The sequence below is a fragment of the Drosophila bipectinata genome, chromosome 3L (genome assembly GCF_030179905.1).
Source record: "Drosophila bipectinata strain 14024-0381.07 chromosome 3L, DbipHiC1v2, whole genome shotgun sequence".
In the NCBI taxonomy this organism is placed as follows: Eukaryota; Metazoa; Arthropoda; class Insecta; order Diptera; family Drosophilidae; genus Drosophila; species Drosophila bipectinata.
In genome coordinates, this window is record NC_091738.1 from 19,767,266 (window position 1) to 19,782,936 (window position 15,671).

The 15,671-nt window shown below is 45.2% G+C and overlaps 2 protein-coding genes across 2 annotated transcripts in view; both read left to right on the forward strand.

Annotated features, from left to right (window-relative positions):
* RhoGEF64C (Rho guanine nucleotide exchange factor at 64C) overlaps positions 1 to 15,671 on the forward strand; it is a 102,424-nt gene that overhangs the window by 57,097 nt on the left and 29,656 nt on the right. Inside the window, exons 4-6 of the mRNA XM_070279796.1 lie at positions 983 to 1,092; positions 12,477 to 12,578; positions 12,921 to 15,078. Coding sequence (XP_070135897.1) covers positions 12,924 to 15,078 — 2,155 coding nt within the window. The 5' untranslated portion in view covers positions 983 to 1,092; positions 12,477 to 12,578; positions 12,921 to 12,923. The remainder of the gene's footprint in view (positions 1 to 982; positions 1,093 to 12,476; positions 12,579 to 12,920; positions 15,079 to 15,671) is intronic.
* LOC108121102 (uncharacterized) lies at positions 5,643 to 6,099 on the forward strand. Its single transcript, XM_017235033.3, has one exon. The coding sequence runs from the start codon at positions 5,723 to 5,725 to the stop codon at positions 6,095 to 6,097; it is 375 nt and encodes a 124-aa protein (XP_017090522.2). The 5' UTR covers positions 5,643 to 5,722; the 3' UTR covers positions 6,098 to 6,099.

A 15,671-nucleotide genomic window follows, 5' to 3' on the forward strand; every position in this document is an offset into this window, starting at 1 on the left:
CTATATTTAATCAAAAATTAAGGGAAAGTGTGAAAATCTCAGACCAACCCAAAGTAAAGTTGAAATATCATCAAGTTGGTTAGAAATGATGCCGCGTTAATTGCGGCGGCGGCCTCCAAGGCAAATGCAATTTTGCCTTCACTTTGCTCGTTGAGGCGTTAAGCTGACAGTCTACCACCTGCACCCCCTTTCTCCCTTTTCAAATGTGGCAGAGTGCTGCTTTTTGCCGCTACCTGCGCTTATCATTTGGGCCTGGCCCTGACGCGTGATGCGTTTTGATAATTGCATGCAGCAAAGTCAGTTAAATGTGTATATTTGGCAAATATATATTCAGCAGCATTGCTCACCTCGCTGCACAATTAAAAGCTGTCAAAATTTCACTTCAACCTACCAGCACCACCACCAGCAGCAGCAGCACCACGTCGCTCTTCTCCTTTTGCTTTGTTTTCCGCCATTATCATCAACGCCATTGCCTTTTGATTGTCTTTGCACAATTCAGCGCCAATTTTAAAATCATTTTCACACACGACTGCATCGCACCTCGGCCCGGAAATGTTAACGGCCAAAGAAATCAGCGCCCACGCCCAAGCCCCCTTTTATCCGGCGGGTGATAATGAAGTTTCCCAACCACCCACTCAACCATCCAACCACCCAACCCTCGAACCACCCAGTGCCCACTTTCCGCTTCCATCGATCCGATAGGCACGCACCCACTGTGTTTATCTGCAAAGCAAACCAATGCAAATTCAACAACAAATACAAATAGAAATAAACATGGAAATTAAATAAATTCATGCGTTGCATGGCTGCTTAATTGCGCGCAACTTTCGGCGGCTAAATTAAACGTAAAGATTGCAATTCGCATCGCAATTGTTTTGCTTTCCCACTGAACACTAAATAACGTGCAATACCCGAAATTCAAATATCAGTCCGATGCCACTCAGCACTAATAAGATAACAATTTATTTATGTTTACTTGCAGTGGGAGCAGCAAAAGTACCGGGAAAGCCACAAAAAAACAGCCCAGAAAAATAAGCAAAAGCCATTGAACGGCCGAACGGCGAACGAGGAAAAGACAGATTTACTAACCAGGTGAGATACTCGCACATATTTGTTGCCAAAAGATACAGATACGAATATCTCACTACGTGCAGAGGTATTTACTTGGCCCATCGATTCATATTTAATCCGTTTTATTGTATTTGCGCTTTTGAGACTCTTTGTATGCCGCAGCCAAACAGATTTGGATTTGCAATCAAATATTTATTTATTCCTTCCGTTGAAGCGTCAAACGATCAATAGTTGCTCAGCAAACTAGTTAGAGGCCGTCGAGTGATTTGATATTTCATATTTTTTGGAGAAATATTAAAAAGATGAGAAAGTTTTATTTAGATTAGTCCAAAATCCAGTCTTTCCTAATTAATAACCTTGGCTCACATAGATCAACTTTGGCCATTAAGTGTGTCGGCAGGAACTCAACTTCTGCCAACCAACTACTCGCATTTGAAGTGCCCGAAAACCTCGAAAGTTTGCGATGCGGTCGGCAAAGAATCGCGTTGCCCACACAAATAATTATCGCTTAATAGTCAAACCTTTGGCCGGTCGCGGGGTCGACAGGCGGATACCGCAAGGCCAATCAAAGCGTCATTGAAACGGAAACGGAAACTGCAAGTCAAATGGCAGTCGGCCACAGGAAATGAGGCGCACAAGTGCCCAAAGAAGAGCGCCGCGAGGGGGCCACTACCGCATTCACTAGGCCACCGCAAATTAACGCGAGTTCCCCGACTCACACTGGGATCGCCACTTCTTTGGATGTGATTCTGATGAATTATTAAGCGAATGTCCAATGCAGAAGCATCGTCATCTTCATCTTCTCGCCGTTGTCGTTGTCGTTGTCGAGTGAGTGACCAAGGAAACGTTTGTCAAAGTCTTTTGGGCGGGTTCCTGGACTCTTTGGCCTCCGGTTTGCGTTTGGCTTTTCCTTTGGGTTTTTGGTCTACTGCCTGAATGAGCGCTCAAATGAACACCGCAATGAATGTGCGCCGCATGACAAATACGTAAAGTTTCTTTTGAAATTAAGCAGCATTTGCTGCCAATTCTTAACTACATCAGCGCAGCGCAAACTTTGTCCTCTCACCGCCCTCTGCCGAGTAGTTTTTCCTCTGGCTTCCTTCTTTGCGTTGGTTAGTTTTTATTGGTAGCTCCCAGAACACCGTAAAAATATAAAAAGACCATTTACAAATGTAAAGATTTTTTGGCAATAAAAATATAAAAACAAGAAAGTGTTCAAACTAAGAATAATTTATTTCAGTAAAGAGTGTGAAATTCTAGATGATGGAGTTGTATTTTTAATACGTTTTTTAGGAACATGTTAAAATATTGAGCTAGTTTTATGATATGCATATTATAACATTAATTCCAGGCATATTAATACATGCATGTGCTGTGCATATTATAAGAAATTTGAAAAAAAAAAAACATACAACATAATATTCTCAAGTATAGAATCTTCTTTAGAAGGTTTTTTAAAAATATGGCTTTTTTGTTCTAGATTTATTTATTCTCTATTCTATAGAAAAGATCTATTTTATAATAGTGTACAAATGTAATAAATGCATATCAAAACAAGTAATGAAAATGTGTCTTCGATTTTTTTTGCAGTGCAATAGCCGTAGCGAAGAGGAGCTTGCTCATTTCAAACTTTTGACACAGAAACTAATTTTGGCAAGCGGGCGTCAGCAAGCCAACCGAGACGACTAAAAAGGCGAAGTCGGAACAGGGCTGAGACGAAGACAGAGCTGCGGAAGAAAACCCCAAAGCTTCAACCGTCTCTGGCTTCTCCGACTAACCAGCACCCATACCCTTCTCCGACTGCTCCTCAGCCATCTCCGTCTCTGCTTTTTCCTCTGCCTTCGGTGGCTTTTCATTCTTTTAGTGATTGCAATATTTCATTGCCTTTGCGGTTCGTGTGTTGCATACTTTTGAGCAATGTCGCTGAGGTTTGCCTTAATTAATTGCCACCACCAGCCCACTCCTTTCGCCAGCTTCCTGTCCCATTTTCAGCTCGCGAATTTTTAACCCAGCTGCATTTCTTGCATGCGACTTGCATTTCGAGTGGGGCGTTTGACTTTGAATGGCGCTTTAATTGTCATTTGATTTGATTTACACCCAATCCTGAGAGCGACCCAAAGTCCCCTGTTTATCGTGTCAGCTGAAGTCCAGCAAATTAACGCTTAGCTGGCACTTCCAGCGGACACTGGCCAGTTCGCGCCGAGCTGTCACACCAAGCCTGCCGCCGCCGCCCGAGTCGCCTGATTTATGACATTTTGATTAGGCGATAAGTGTCTTGAAATGTTGTGACACTGCACTTTCCTTAACCGCAGCAATTGTAGTGGCGCCCCAAGACGCTTGAGCCGGCCTTTAAGCACTCAGATGGACTTTCATCTGCATTCAATTCAATTTGCCACTGTCCTGGCAGGATCTGCCATCCCAATCCCTGCCTGTCTTCCGGCCTTAGGACGAGAGCTCACCTAAATATGTTTCAATTTCATTGTGCAGTCAGAAAAGCCTTTGCCTTAGCTGGGATACACTCTTGTGCATACAGCATGCAGTTGGATGGCTGGATGACTAGATGGAGAGGAAAATTTGTACAAATATCCTTGCCGAATAAGCCATTAAACGAGGCCCAAAATGGATATTGAGTGTTTGCCCATCATAAATTGCCAGAAATTGGCCGAAAATTGCCCAGGAAAAAAATCTAGTAACCAGGTCTTGAGACGATTGCTGTACCCTTTTAAGTGGCACTCCAAATCTACCTTCTAGCTTGGCATTTTCTTTCGAAATTGTTCCTCCTAAAGTCAATTTCTGACTACATTTGCAATGATCCAATTGCTGCCTCAATTAGACGACTAAAATGTTGACACCTTCCGTTAATAATTCAACTGCAAATGGAAGCACGTCCAGCAAATACAAATACCCATAAAGATTCAGATCCAGATGCAGATGCAGATACAGATACCGATTCAAGCGCCTCTGACTGGCAAAGGAGTGCACCAAAGAGCCCAAGCTGATTGCATTTCATTTTCAATTTAACTTACTTTTATTCCGAATGGAGCTGCTTTCGCTTCTGGTAATCGTAATACTGTTATGCTGTTCGAGCTGCTTTCCCGGTTTTTGCAATTACCATCGCCCGGGCAGAAGGGCAGACAACAGTTGGAATTACATTTTCAATATTTCCCAGCAGCAACAGCAACAGCAATTGCAATAGCTACAGAAACTGCAACAGCTATAGCGGCATCAGCATCATTTTTTTATTCACTCCGCTATGTTTTTTGCCCTTTTCCTAGATTCTTGTGCACTAAGGCCATAAATTTTTAACTACAAGCTCTTGAATGCAATTACTTTTCAATCTTTTTTTTTTTTTATTTCTCCTTTAGCCCCGTCTTGTCTAGTCCACAGTATGTGTGTACTCCATAGTTGAACGCGAAAATTGCTTATTTCAACATTTAACTTTGAAAAAGTTTCGTTTCGTCTCGTTACGTTTTAAGAAATAAAAAAGGCAAAAGTTTGCCATAATTTTGCGAGAGGTCTATCACTTTCCTCGCCGGCGCTCCTCATATTTTCCCACTTCTCTTGGCTGTCACAACTGATTACTTGTATTTTTGTTGCCCCGGCCTCTTGCTCGGCGTATTTATTTTAGCTCACAAAAAGTAGGTTGAACTTTGTTTTATTTGATCAAGAATTTGACATGATGGTTTATGCAAAAGCAGAGAAAAAATGCGAAAATGTGAAAAAGTTGCCATGAAATCTATGCGACATTTTCCATTCCATTTTCATCCGAGTGCACTTTGCATCGCTGCCCACCGCCTCTGACAACGCACTTTGAAAGTTGATCTCGGCGCTTTTTAAGTAGCCAGTCATACTTTGTACAAGGATTCAAAAATAATAATGTCTAAACTTGGCAGGGGAACAAGTTGCAAATTTCGAACTAAAGTGTAATGGCTTTCTGATTACTTAAGAAATAAATATTACAGTGTTCAAGACTATAAATGCATTTCGATTTAATAGATTTCTAAAAAAAACCATTCGAATATTTTCTCCATGTGAGATTTCATAACTCAAGCTTCTTCCGTCCCTCTCGGTGATCATTAATGAATCCTGGAAGGCGGAGCAGCTGCAACGGCTCACTAATCCTGTTCGGCTGGCATCCTGCCTTGCAGTTTACCCTTTTCTAGACAGGAAAGTGCATGCTCATCGGCGTTCGCTGAATTTTTCAGCTGCTTGGGAAAATACGTTGTGTAATGTCACTTAATCTTTTTATACGCGACAGTTGAGATGTTTTTTTCATGTTGTAGATTGCCGGGGCGGCCGCGTGGGCGGATTAGTGGAACGGATTAAGAATGAAATTGTTTGCAAAATACGAAAACTTTATAGCGGTCGCCAGATTAAGAATGAATTGTTTTTTATTACGGCAGTAGCTGAGGCATAAGTCAACTGGGCAGGTAGTTGTTGGTGCGGAGGTCCGAGGGTCCCAAAAAAGTCGGGCCACAAAGGGTTCAGGTAGACAGGCCCACGATTCAGCCACCCAGGATCTATAAAAGTCACTGCGGGTGGTGGAAAGGACATCAATCGATCAGCAAACGTCGAACAAGCAACATCGCAAGCAAAACTCTTGAGAAAACTCTAATTTGCATAGGCAAAAATCAACAAATATCCACCAAAAATGCCGCGTTACCAGAAACTCATCAACGAAAGCGACAACATGCCATCGGCAACATCGCAACCAAAGCAACACTGCTACCAAAAGCAGCAGCAACATCCACCCAATGTGGGATACCACCTGTACCTGTACCGCCAGCAACTATCCCGCAAAAATGTGGAGTACATGCGACTGTCCAAGGCCAAATACGTCATCACGGATACACTTCTGACCAAAACAGTGCGCAACTTGAAAGGCTGCAGCGTCGAGGACTTGAAAACCGTCAACAACCAAATCGTTTTCCGGCACAAACTCAAAAACCAGATCCTACGGCTGCGAAAGCTGAAGAGTCTCGGAATCAAAAACGCCAATCCCCAAATGGAGAGCACGGAGCTGTGAGAAATTCCCCAAAAAGGATCAATCTAGGCTTTGACTTTGAGCAAAGTATAGTCATTGTGACCTTAAATTATTTTATAATAATCAAGAGACAGGCTCTGTGTTGGTATCTGCAAAGCTGTGTTCATCTTATTATTTCCGAGCTTCGAATAATGATAAATAGTTTAAGTGGCGGGTACTGCATAAATCTATAAATCTAAACAAAGTAAAATGTTAAGCTAGGCTTCGATTTTATGATATAGACAATAAGTTAAGATTACAAATAAATCAAAAGCATCTCCAAACAGAAACAATTTAATTCCCTTTTAAAAGAACTGATTTATGATTCACAGAAACGTTTAATTTAAATAATCATATTCGATTTGTTTCTGCATATTGTTATCTTTATGATGACCGCCTGCTGTAAATATTATTTTTGCAATGTCTATGCCTGTCACAATGCGGAGACAAGAAACAAGGCCACTCCCGGCACAAGTGTGGACAGCAGCAACCTCAACGTAACTATTTACTGAGGCCAATTTGTGGCATCCACTAATTGAGTTGCCTGTGCAGCATCTTGACATGTGTCAAGTGAAATCATCTTTTCCCTGGCTCCCGCATTTCGGGCTCTTATCTGGACCACAATTCATTAGGAATTTATGAGGTTCTCGGTGCATTGAACCGTCGGCATCGAACCGACAGTAAAGGCATTTTTATTCAACAAAAATATGACTGATGGCGATGTGGGAATGGGCGCCGCGGCCGGGCGATTGGTGACTCTTTGGGGCGTTGCATTTAATTGGAAAATAATTTTCACAAAGTGCTTTACACTTAACTTAACACCAACATCATTATTTTCGCTCAAATATTATTAATAAATGCAGGCAGGCCCCCGTGCGAGCAGCCCTCGCAAAATAATAAATAAATGGTGCACATAATGCGGCCAGTAAGTCAATTTTATTATTGAAATGAGTTGCGATGCTCAAACAGAAACCTCAGCCAAAGTGAATGTGAGTGTTAACAATTAAAATACAAAATACACACTCATCCCATGGCTGGTTGTGCTGTTATTTTACATATGCTTGCAATTATGCAGAATGTGGGCAATGCCATTTGCAAACACTCAAAAGTATGCTATGAAATATGTCGCACACATTCACATTAAATTTTCCACACAATCAATTCCCTGGCAAAGGAACCACGGTGCTGCCGCAGCTCCATATGTTCATTTTCTATATAAAATTTATTTATTCATGCATCGACATTTGTCCTCCTGGCTTAATCGTTCAAACTTCCCTCGAGTCATTTTCAGGAGGCGGGAGAGAATTTAAATCAATTTCATATCATTCTGGAGCCTACAACTTAAAGCGGCAGCAGTCGATTAGTGTGCTTCATTATGAACATCATTTTCATTACTTTTATTATGAGCAGCCAGCCGCCGGCCCACTTTCCACCTCCGAGCTAAAACCACGACCTGCGACCTGCGTTTCCAGGCGGTCTCGAGTTAATGCAATAAATAAAATTTCAACTGCACCGTCGGGCATGTTTAGCCGCATGAAAAGCGACAGTGAGCCGGGCCTGCATAAGAAGTTGCCTGTTTATCTTGGCCAGGTCCTTGCCTTTTGTTTATCCCGGTGTTCAGTCCTGCTCCAGCGACCCACTACCAACCAGGACCTTTTTTCCCCCAATGACTCTGACCCTTTGTTACACAAAGAAGAAAAGATCACTTCTAATAAAAATATTCTTACAAATTATTGATTGGTATGTGTGTGATTATTATAATAACATTTCTTTTCAAATTATATTTCCTTTATATAATTGTGTTATAGACTCCCTTTTCTCTGAGTGCACTTTACTGTCACAGACTAGCTGTTTTCTTTAAAAAAGTTGCCTTCTGCGCCGCCCTTGTTGGCGGCTGTGGAGTTGGTTTTGGCCCGTTTGGTTAGCGCACTCGCTTGGCTGCCTGCTTGGCCAACTGCCCTAATGAGTTTACAAAAAGTTTTGCTTTAACAAAATGCGAAGTAACGAAGGGGGACTCCGCCAGAGTTGGCAGGAACTGCCCAGCATGTTATACAAATTGCAGGGGCCCTGGACAAAACTGTCATCAACGTGTCCTCTGCCTCAGCCTCGGCCGCTGCCAACGGCCGAGGTTGCATGTGGAGGATGTTGCCACAACAGTGAACGGAGTGGATGCAGGAGCTGATGCTGATGCTGTTGCTCTGACTTAGGCTGCCATCTATTTGTTTACCTATCCCATTTGCTGGCATGTTGCATTGTTGCCTGTAACTTGGCGACTAAGCGAAAGTTTTCGCATTTATGTTGCCGCCGGCAAATGGAGAAGAGGGATGCTGGGTGGGGGCCAGGCGAGTGGTGTTGCACAGCCGGGCCAGTAGAATATGCATTTTAATTAGTTTAGCAAAGTTGAGCAACTTCAGCCCAGACACAGTCTCCGTTTGCGTCTGGTTAATTGCGCAAATTTAATGGCTGCTCCTGCAACTGTCGTTGCACTTTAATGTCCTTAAGTTGGTGTGTACGTGTGAGTGAGTGTGTCTGGTCTGGATTGCGAAAAGTTTCCTTTTCACAGCCTACAGCCTACAAGCAAATGCCCCACAAAAGTTGTTAACATTTCACATTTCACTAAGTAGCAAATTCAATTAGTTGGTTGTCATCCTCGCCGCCCCGCCGGCGCATCCTGCGAAGACCATGTGAACGTTTTAGTAAATTACTTTAATGCCTGGAAAGTTCCTTCCGGGTTCAGTTTGCAAATTTATGCCTGCCGTAATTTACTTAACTGTCTGGTGAATAAATTAATTTGTCTTAGCATAAATCTGCCGACTGTTGGCGACTGCGATGCATTGTGGCCGAAACCGAAGCGAGCTGGCAACTGATGTCAGGAAAGATACCTCATTAGGTTTTTCAATAAATTTAATTCAATATAAATAGAGTGCCGGCTCAGGCGCGATTCTACCATTCCGCCATCCGTTTCTTGGCGCCGCCTTTGCTGCCAGTCAGCCGTCAGGCACTTCATCTTCGTCTTTGCATCCGTCGGGTGCCTTTGCCAAGCGTCTTCAGCTGCTGCCACAGCTAGCCTGGGAGAGCAGAAGCGAGATGGAGATCCGGGAACCGGAGGAGCAGCGGGAGCAGATGCAGGAACAAGAGTTGAAGCAGGAAGCAGCCTCAAAGTTGCACACGTCGCCTTCAACCAGGACTTAAGGCAGCTGATGCTGCAGCTCCTCCAGCTTTGGATGATGATGCTGCTCCTTCCACTTCAACGCTCGGGGAGGAACATAAAATAATGCACTCGAAAATATCAGAGATATGATGATTACAAACTTTATTGATCTAAAAGCCTTTTAGAAACTTAACATATTAATTCTAGTTTTTGAGAAGTTTGCAATTCATTAAAGTTAGGAAGATAATTCTCTTCACATCGTTAAAAGAATTCAAACGGATTAAGTTTCCAGTGTTTCTAACTCTAGTCCCCACCACTTCTCACTCTATAAGCTGCGATTTTATGTTTCGCAGCCTGAGCCGCGCTTAGCCGAGCGCTTGCAACGCGTAAATTTGGCGCTCCAAAGCGGTGATTATGTCGTCGTCGTCTGGTTTTACCGCCAAAGACTCCTCAGCCCCCACCCTCCAGTTCTTGGCCAATTTTTCTTAGTGGCTCCTGCAGTGGCGGCCCCAGCGTCGTCAACGTCATCACTCGAATAAATTAAGTTGCTGGCAAACAGCTAAATGAAATTGTTAATTCAGAGCTGCACAACGGAGCGTATGCTTGATGTGTCCGCTGCGCGGGCTGGGAGTTGCCTCAGTTACCTGGATGTCTGACGTCTGGCGTTCGCTAAGCCGCTTACGGCATGATCCCAATCCTATGAGCAGCGTATGCTCACATCAATGGAGCCCCGCATACGGATATTCCCCGACCTGAGGGATGAGCTTCTTTTCTCTGCAATTTGCCTTTGTCTCCGGTAGTGACTCTGTCTCTGTCTCTGGCGCTGTAGTAATTGCATTTTAAATGTCCGTAGCTGCTGCTGGGCAACTGCAAATGGGCAAATGATTACTTGAATTTATATTAAACTTTAACCCTCAGTCACTTAATTAGCCCGGCTTCGACTTGGGCTCCGACTCGGACTTTGGCCACAGTTTCGATTGGGCGTTAACTACTTTTTCATATGACCATCAATCTGCGGCGTGGAAAAGTTTCTGGCTGGGCGGTCTGGGGCGGCCCAGAAACGGACACCTAACTACCAGGGGCCAAGACAATAACAAAAACGAAAATAAAAACGTGGAGAAAAACTTGCTCCAGACTTTTGTGCACTGAGTCAACTTGAGAATATATTGAAAATGCAGTAGTTCCTTTTCGCCCCGATTTTCGCGTCCTTTTTTTTTATTGTATTTCTGACAAACTTTTGTGCAACTTCTCTGCGTCTACTGGCTGGATGCGTCCGCCGCTGCCCCTCTCGATCCTGGCCCAATGCCTTTGCTTAAACTGACGTAAATTTATAATGACAAATTGCATTTGGCGCAAATGCGGCGAATAAAAAACCTAGGAGGGTTTCGGCGAAGCAGCTCCTGGAGTGGCGGCCAATTGAGCGTGAAAAATTATGAAGCTGCAAAGAAAACGGATTAAGCGAAAGCCAGCCGGTAGACAATCAAAGTGCTTAATTATACCTTAAATCCGCTTAAATGCAAATTCTTCTTTTGATTGCTGATTGTGGCAAGTAACAAATGAATATGTCAGCCAGGAAAGTTGCAGACAAAAGTGAAGGGCTTTAATCAGCCAACAAAAGGGAATATTTAGTCGAGGTTTGAAACCAGTTTAAAGCCAAATTCTCATTGATAACAAACTCTTATATCACTCCGATTTATTGTCATTTAAATGATGTTGCTTGGTGTTTCTGAAAGCCATTAGACCACCCTGCGTATGAGCAATGCGGCGGGAAGCGAAACCCTTGTTCATATTTACAGGCTCCGCACCGCCAACATCAGTCAAGCCGGCAACAAACAAGAGTGGCTTAAATTTCACCCACGCCCTGCCTTTGTACTCGTCCGTGTTCCTGTGTCATTTTTGTTGGGGTCATGGCAGGAGCCCTGTACTGTATTTCACTGTACTTTGCCCAGGGGCGCCACCGCGTCAGGCGATAAAGCAAAAAATGACACGTTTTTAATTTTACTTCACACCTACACAAGCGGCAGCAACAACAAGGAGTCGCTGCCATGTAATCAAAACTGCAAGAGAGCAACAGTCACAACATCAACAACAGCAACAATTGCTGGCGACAACAATGCAACAACTGTGCCAACTAGAAGAACGCAGCTGAGGAAGTGGATGGAGGAGTGGATGTTGAAGGCGAGCCAGGGCCAGAGAAAAATTAGATTTATCACGAGTGGTTGCCGGAAAAATTGTCAACATTTATCAACATTTTTCAACGGGCAGCGGGACGTGTTTTCAGCCTGGTCCAGACCGGGCACTAGCACCTCAAGATACAGAACGCCAGAGCGACCGAAAAGCAACTCTTAGGCAAGGTCCAAAGTGTGCCAACACCTCTCGGCTTTAGTCGCGTGGGAGTTCGCTCCGCATTTTGATTAATATCCAGGATGCAGTGTCTACAACCACGGCAACAGTAAGAGCAGCAACCACTACAAGTAGCAACTATCAACAAGAGAAACGAAAGTTGCAACAACTGAACGACAATCGCAACAAGAAAAGATTCTCGCTCCTTGTCCAGTTGCCACTCTGATTGTGAAAAGTGGTCACGATGATGACAAAAATTCACTGGCGAAATGAAAACAAAGTTGCTCGCTTTTCAGCCAGTGTGTAGGTGTTGCAAGTTGCCAACTCGCCACTCTCCATTCCACTCGCCGAATGTCCAATCTCCAGTGAAAGCCAGCCTGAAAAGAACTTTCCCGAAAAATAAAAAAATAAAAAGGAAAGCCATGAATGCGGTTTATATTCTTTTGACTGGTTTATTTGATTTGGCATCCAGGGGGTCTGCAAAAACTGGGAAAATTTCTGGGATTCGAGTCTGGCAAATTGAGTTTCTGCCGCCCACCCTGCCGCCATTAAATAAAAGTGAGCAAACAATTTCAATTACTTAGAGCGAGTTTAGAGCTAAATTAATTAAGGTAAATGTGAAATATTCAGTGGCTGTAAAAATGGATCAATTTCCCGGGCTAATCTCAGTTATCCATCAGCCCCTTTTCATTAGGAGACTCAAAGCGAAACACAAACAGTAGATAAACCCTTACACCGCACCCGCAGCTCACTCCAGCACACATCTACACATAATCGCATTTTAAACTTTTTCAATAATAAAACTTTTCTAAACGGATTTCCCGCTGGACGCGTTGCGCTTTAATAATTTTCCCTTTTTTTAACATTCTGTTTTTACATTTTTTCCAGGCAGCAGGCGGTTTTCAGCTGATGACGACCAAAGGACAGAGTGCATCAGGGCCATTATTTTAAATTGGGTATTATGTGCGCACTAGCAACGAGGACAGAAAGGTGAGACCATAATTCCACAATTTGAAAAACATTAGGAAAAAGCTCGTAGCTAAATTGGGGTTCAGATTCAGCACTTTAATATATGTTTTTTCATAGAACTAGTCACTAAAAAGAGGTTAACGAAAAAATATATCAATGGACAATGACTTTTTAATAAAAATTTGAAAGGATTAAATTACATACATATTTTATAAAAAAATACTTCAGGACTAGTATTTTAAAAAAGATTTTTAATGTTTTTCTAACAATCGATTTTTCTGTTTATGAAGCTTTCTTTAAAGACGCATGCAACTTATACATGAAAGTGAAATATTTTTTGCATTTTGTATTCTTTTTCCTTAGCTCATGTACGACAAGTCCAAGAAATCGTGGAGTCAGCGGCTCAAGACCCTCGGCAGCCCTGACACCAGCGACAAGAACGCTTCTCTAGCCGCCGTTAGCGGCATGCAGGCCATGCAGCAGCTGCAGCTGCACCAGCAGCAGCAACTCCAGCTGCAGCAGCACCACCTCCAGCAGCAGCAACAGCAACACTTGCCCCACCACGCCCACCAGCAGATGATGGCCGCCTACCAATTGCCGCCCGTTCCTGCCGCCGAGTTCCTGCCCAGCGCCCTCTCGCGCTCCATGAAGTATGCCGAGCCGTGGATTTACGGGACGGTGAGAGGCATACCCGCCCGACCCTCCTACGGATACCATCCCCATGCCGCGGCTATTTTCGCGGCTGCCGAGGGGGGCGGAGGACTTTTGCCCGGCGGCACCACAGCCCTCGCCGTGGTGATCTGTTCGTGTCCGGAGTATCTCAACGGAACGAAACGTGATGTGAAAAAGGCGAGCGTGTGCAAAAAGTGCAAGGGCTCCCGTCTGCCACTTGCCACAATCGGGGGTGGGGGAGCTGCCGGCGGAGGAACTGTGCGTCTGCCAGCTGTCAACGGAGGTGCCAGCACCCGGCGACCCATATCCGCCACTATGCGTGTGGTAAGCAGCTCGAAAAAATCACGTCCCTCCATTCTGGATCCGCAGAAGGATCCCTACGACCTGATGCGACGCACGCGACTGCTGTCCCCCGAACCGAGTTCCCAGCACGGCCAGCAGGACTCCAAGGATGGCAAGTCACGAACCGGGATGGGGGGCAATCAGCCAAGGGGTCGTCCGCGCACCAGGGCAGCTCCTCCGCCGCCAACTTCAGCGGCCCCCTCCTCCTCTTCCTCGTCCTCCTCCAAGTTGCAGGCAGTCGCCCCGCCAGCTCCCGATCCATCGGACTGCTGGCTAATGGAGGACAACGAGTCCTTGTTGCAGAGCAGCGGCCTGGCCTCGAGAGCCTCCAGCCGGCGATCCATCCTCCGCTGCCACGTCAATCCCTATGACCTGATCTCAAGCGAAAACGCCGGTAAGCTCCGGAAACACCACGACGACTTCCATCTGGCCGATGCCCAGCTTAATGATGATGAAGTGCAGGAGCGCCAGAGGAGCAACGGCAAGAAGTTCTACAGCGGCAATGTGACGGCCATAGCTGGCCAGAGAATCAGCCTGGGGGCTGAGAACGATAATGCCGATGCGGGTGACAGCTACGAGCGAATTATTATAGCCTCCAATAGCGAGGGACCGCGACGCCCGCCGCGCAATAAAAAACAGGATGAGCCGGTGGCGGCTCCAGCCGCCAAGTCCCCTACAGCCTCGCCTGTTGCAACTCCTGCGGCAGCAACTGCACCGCCGAAATCCCCAGAGAACAAAGATGACAACGATGATGGTGACGATGACGAGGGTTCGGCTTATACTGTGCTCACTGTTACGCCCACCTCGCCGGCCATCAAGTCTATACTAAAACGGCCCTCAACCCTTGAGCTGCCAGTCACAGCGACTATATCTTCGACCATATCTTCAGCTGCAGATACGGCCACGTCGGCCGAAAGTTCTGGTGTTTCGCTGGCGACGCCCTCGGGCAAGTCACAGTTCTATATCCCAACGCCGACAGGGACAGCTGGCACAACCACGACCACGACCACGCCCACGGCCACATCAACACCTACGCCTACACCCACTGACATGGCAACACCAACAACGGGCACCGGCTCACGCAAAAAAGTGCAATTTATGGTCGAGGATAAAATCATAGCCACGACTGCGACAGCGGCGACAACTGATGACAGTGATGCCAGTGTTGTTCCTGCCACGAAAACAAACTACGAGTACTACAATCGCAAGCGAAATGCATCAGCAGCCACAGCAGCAGCATCTGCAGCAACAGCAACAACAGCTGCAACATCCACAGCAGCAATATCAGTTCCAGATCAGCAGGAGGCCGCACTGTTTGCAGCTGACGTTGATGATGAGCGAAACTTTACAGCTTCCGCTGAGCCAACGCTGCACATTAAGCCGGATAGTTTGCATTATGAAGATGTTCTGCCAGGACCTCAAATATTTGACAGCAGCAACAGCGAAAAGTCCACCAAATTATTATCGCCAACGGATCCTGGGTCGCCGCATGTCACTGCGAATTCTGGTGAGTGCAGAAAATCCATAATCCCTCCCTTCATCCATAAAACAGTTGACTTTTAATTACGAGTTGGGGCGCTCTTGGTCTTTTTGCAAGGCCAGCAGGTTTCATTGGCAAGCAAGAACTATCACAGTACCATAGTATTTTATTCCCCCGAGAAAGAGTCTCTTAAATTCGTTTGCCAGTGTCTATTCCGAGTGTCTGCCACAGTCATTGCCACTACCAGTACCAGTGCCACTGCCACTGCCATTTCCATACCCATTTCCAGTGACACTGCCATTCATTTAGTCATTCTCCGGCACTCTGGACTCTGTGTGTTTATTTTTGAATGAAAATTCTGCAATTGTTTGCTAATTGCTCATCATCACGGCACGGTCTACAGAGTTTGCCACATTGCACATTACGTATACGTAAAGTTGGCGACACTTTATGCATTATACAAATTTCCTAACAAGCATGAAAACTGTTTTGGCCAGGGGTTGTGTGAGCCAATTGAAATGCTGACATCTGAATGGTTAGAATGGGGTCTGTGAGGGGGCTGGCCCTAGCCGAGAGGCTGGGCTAGGATCTGGGGTCACACCTGGTGCAGGTTCACGCAG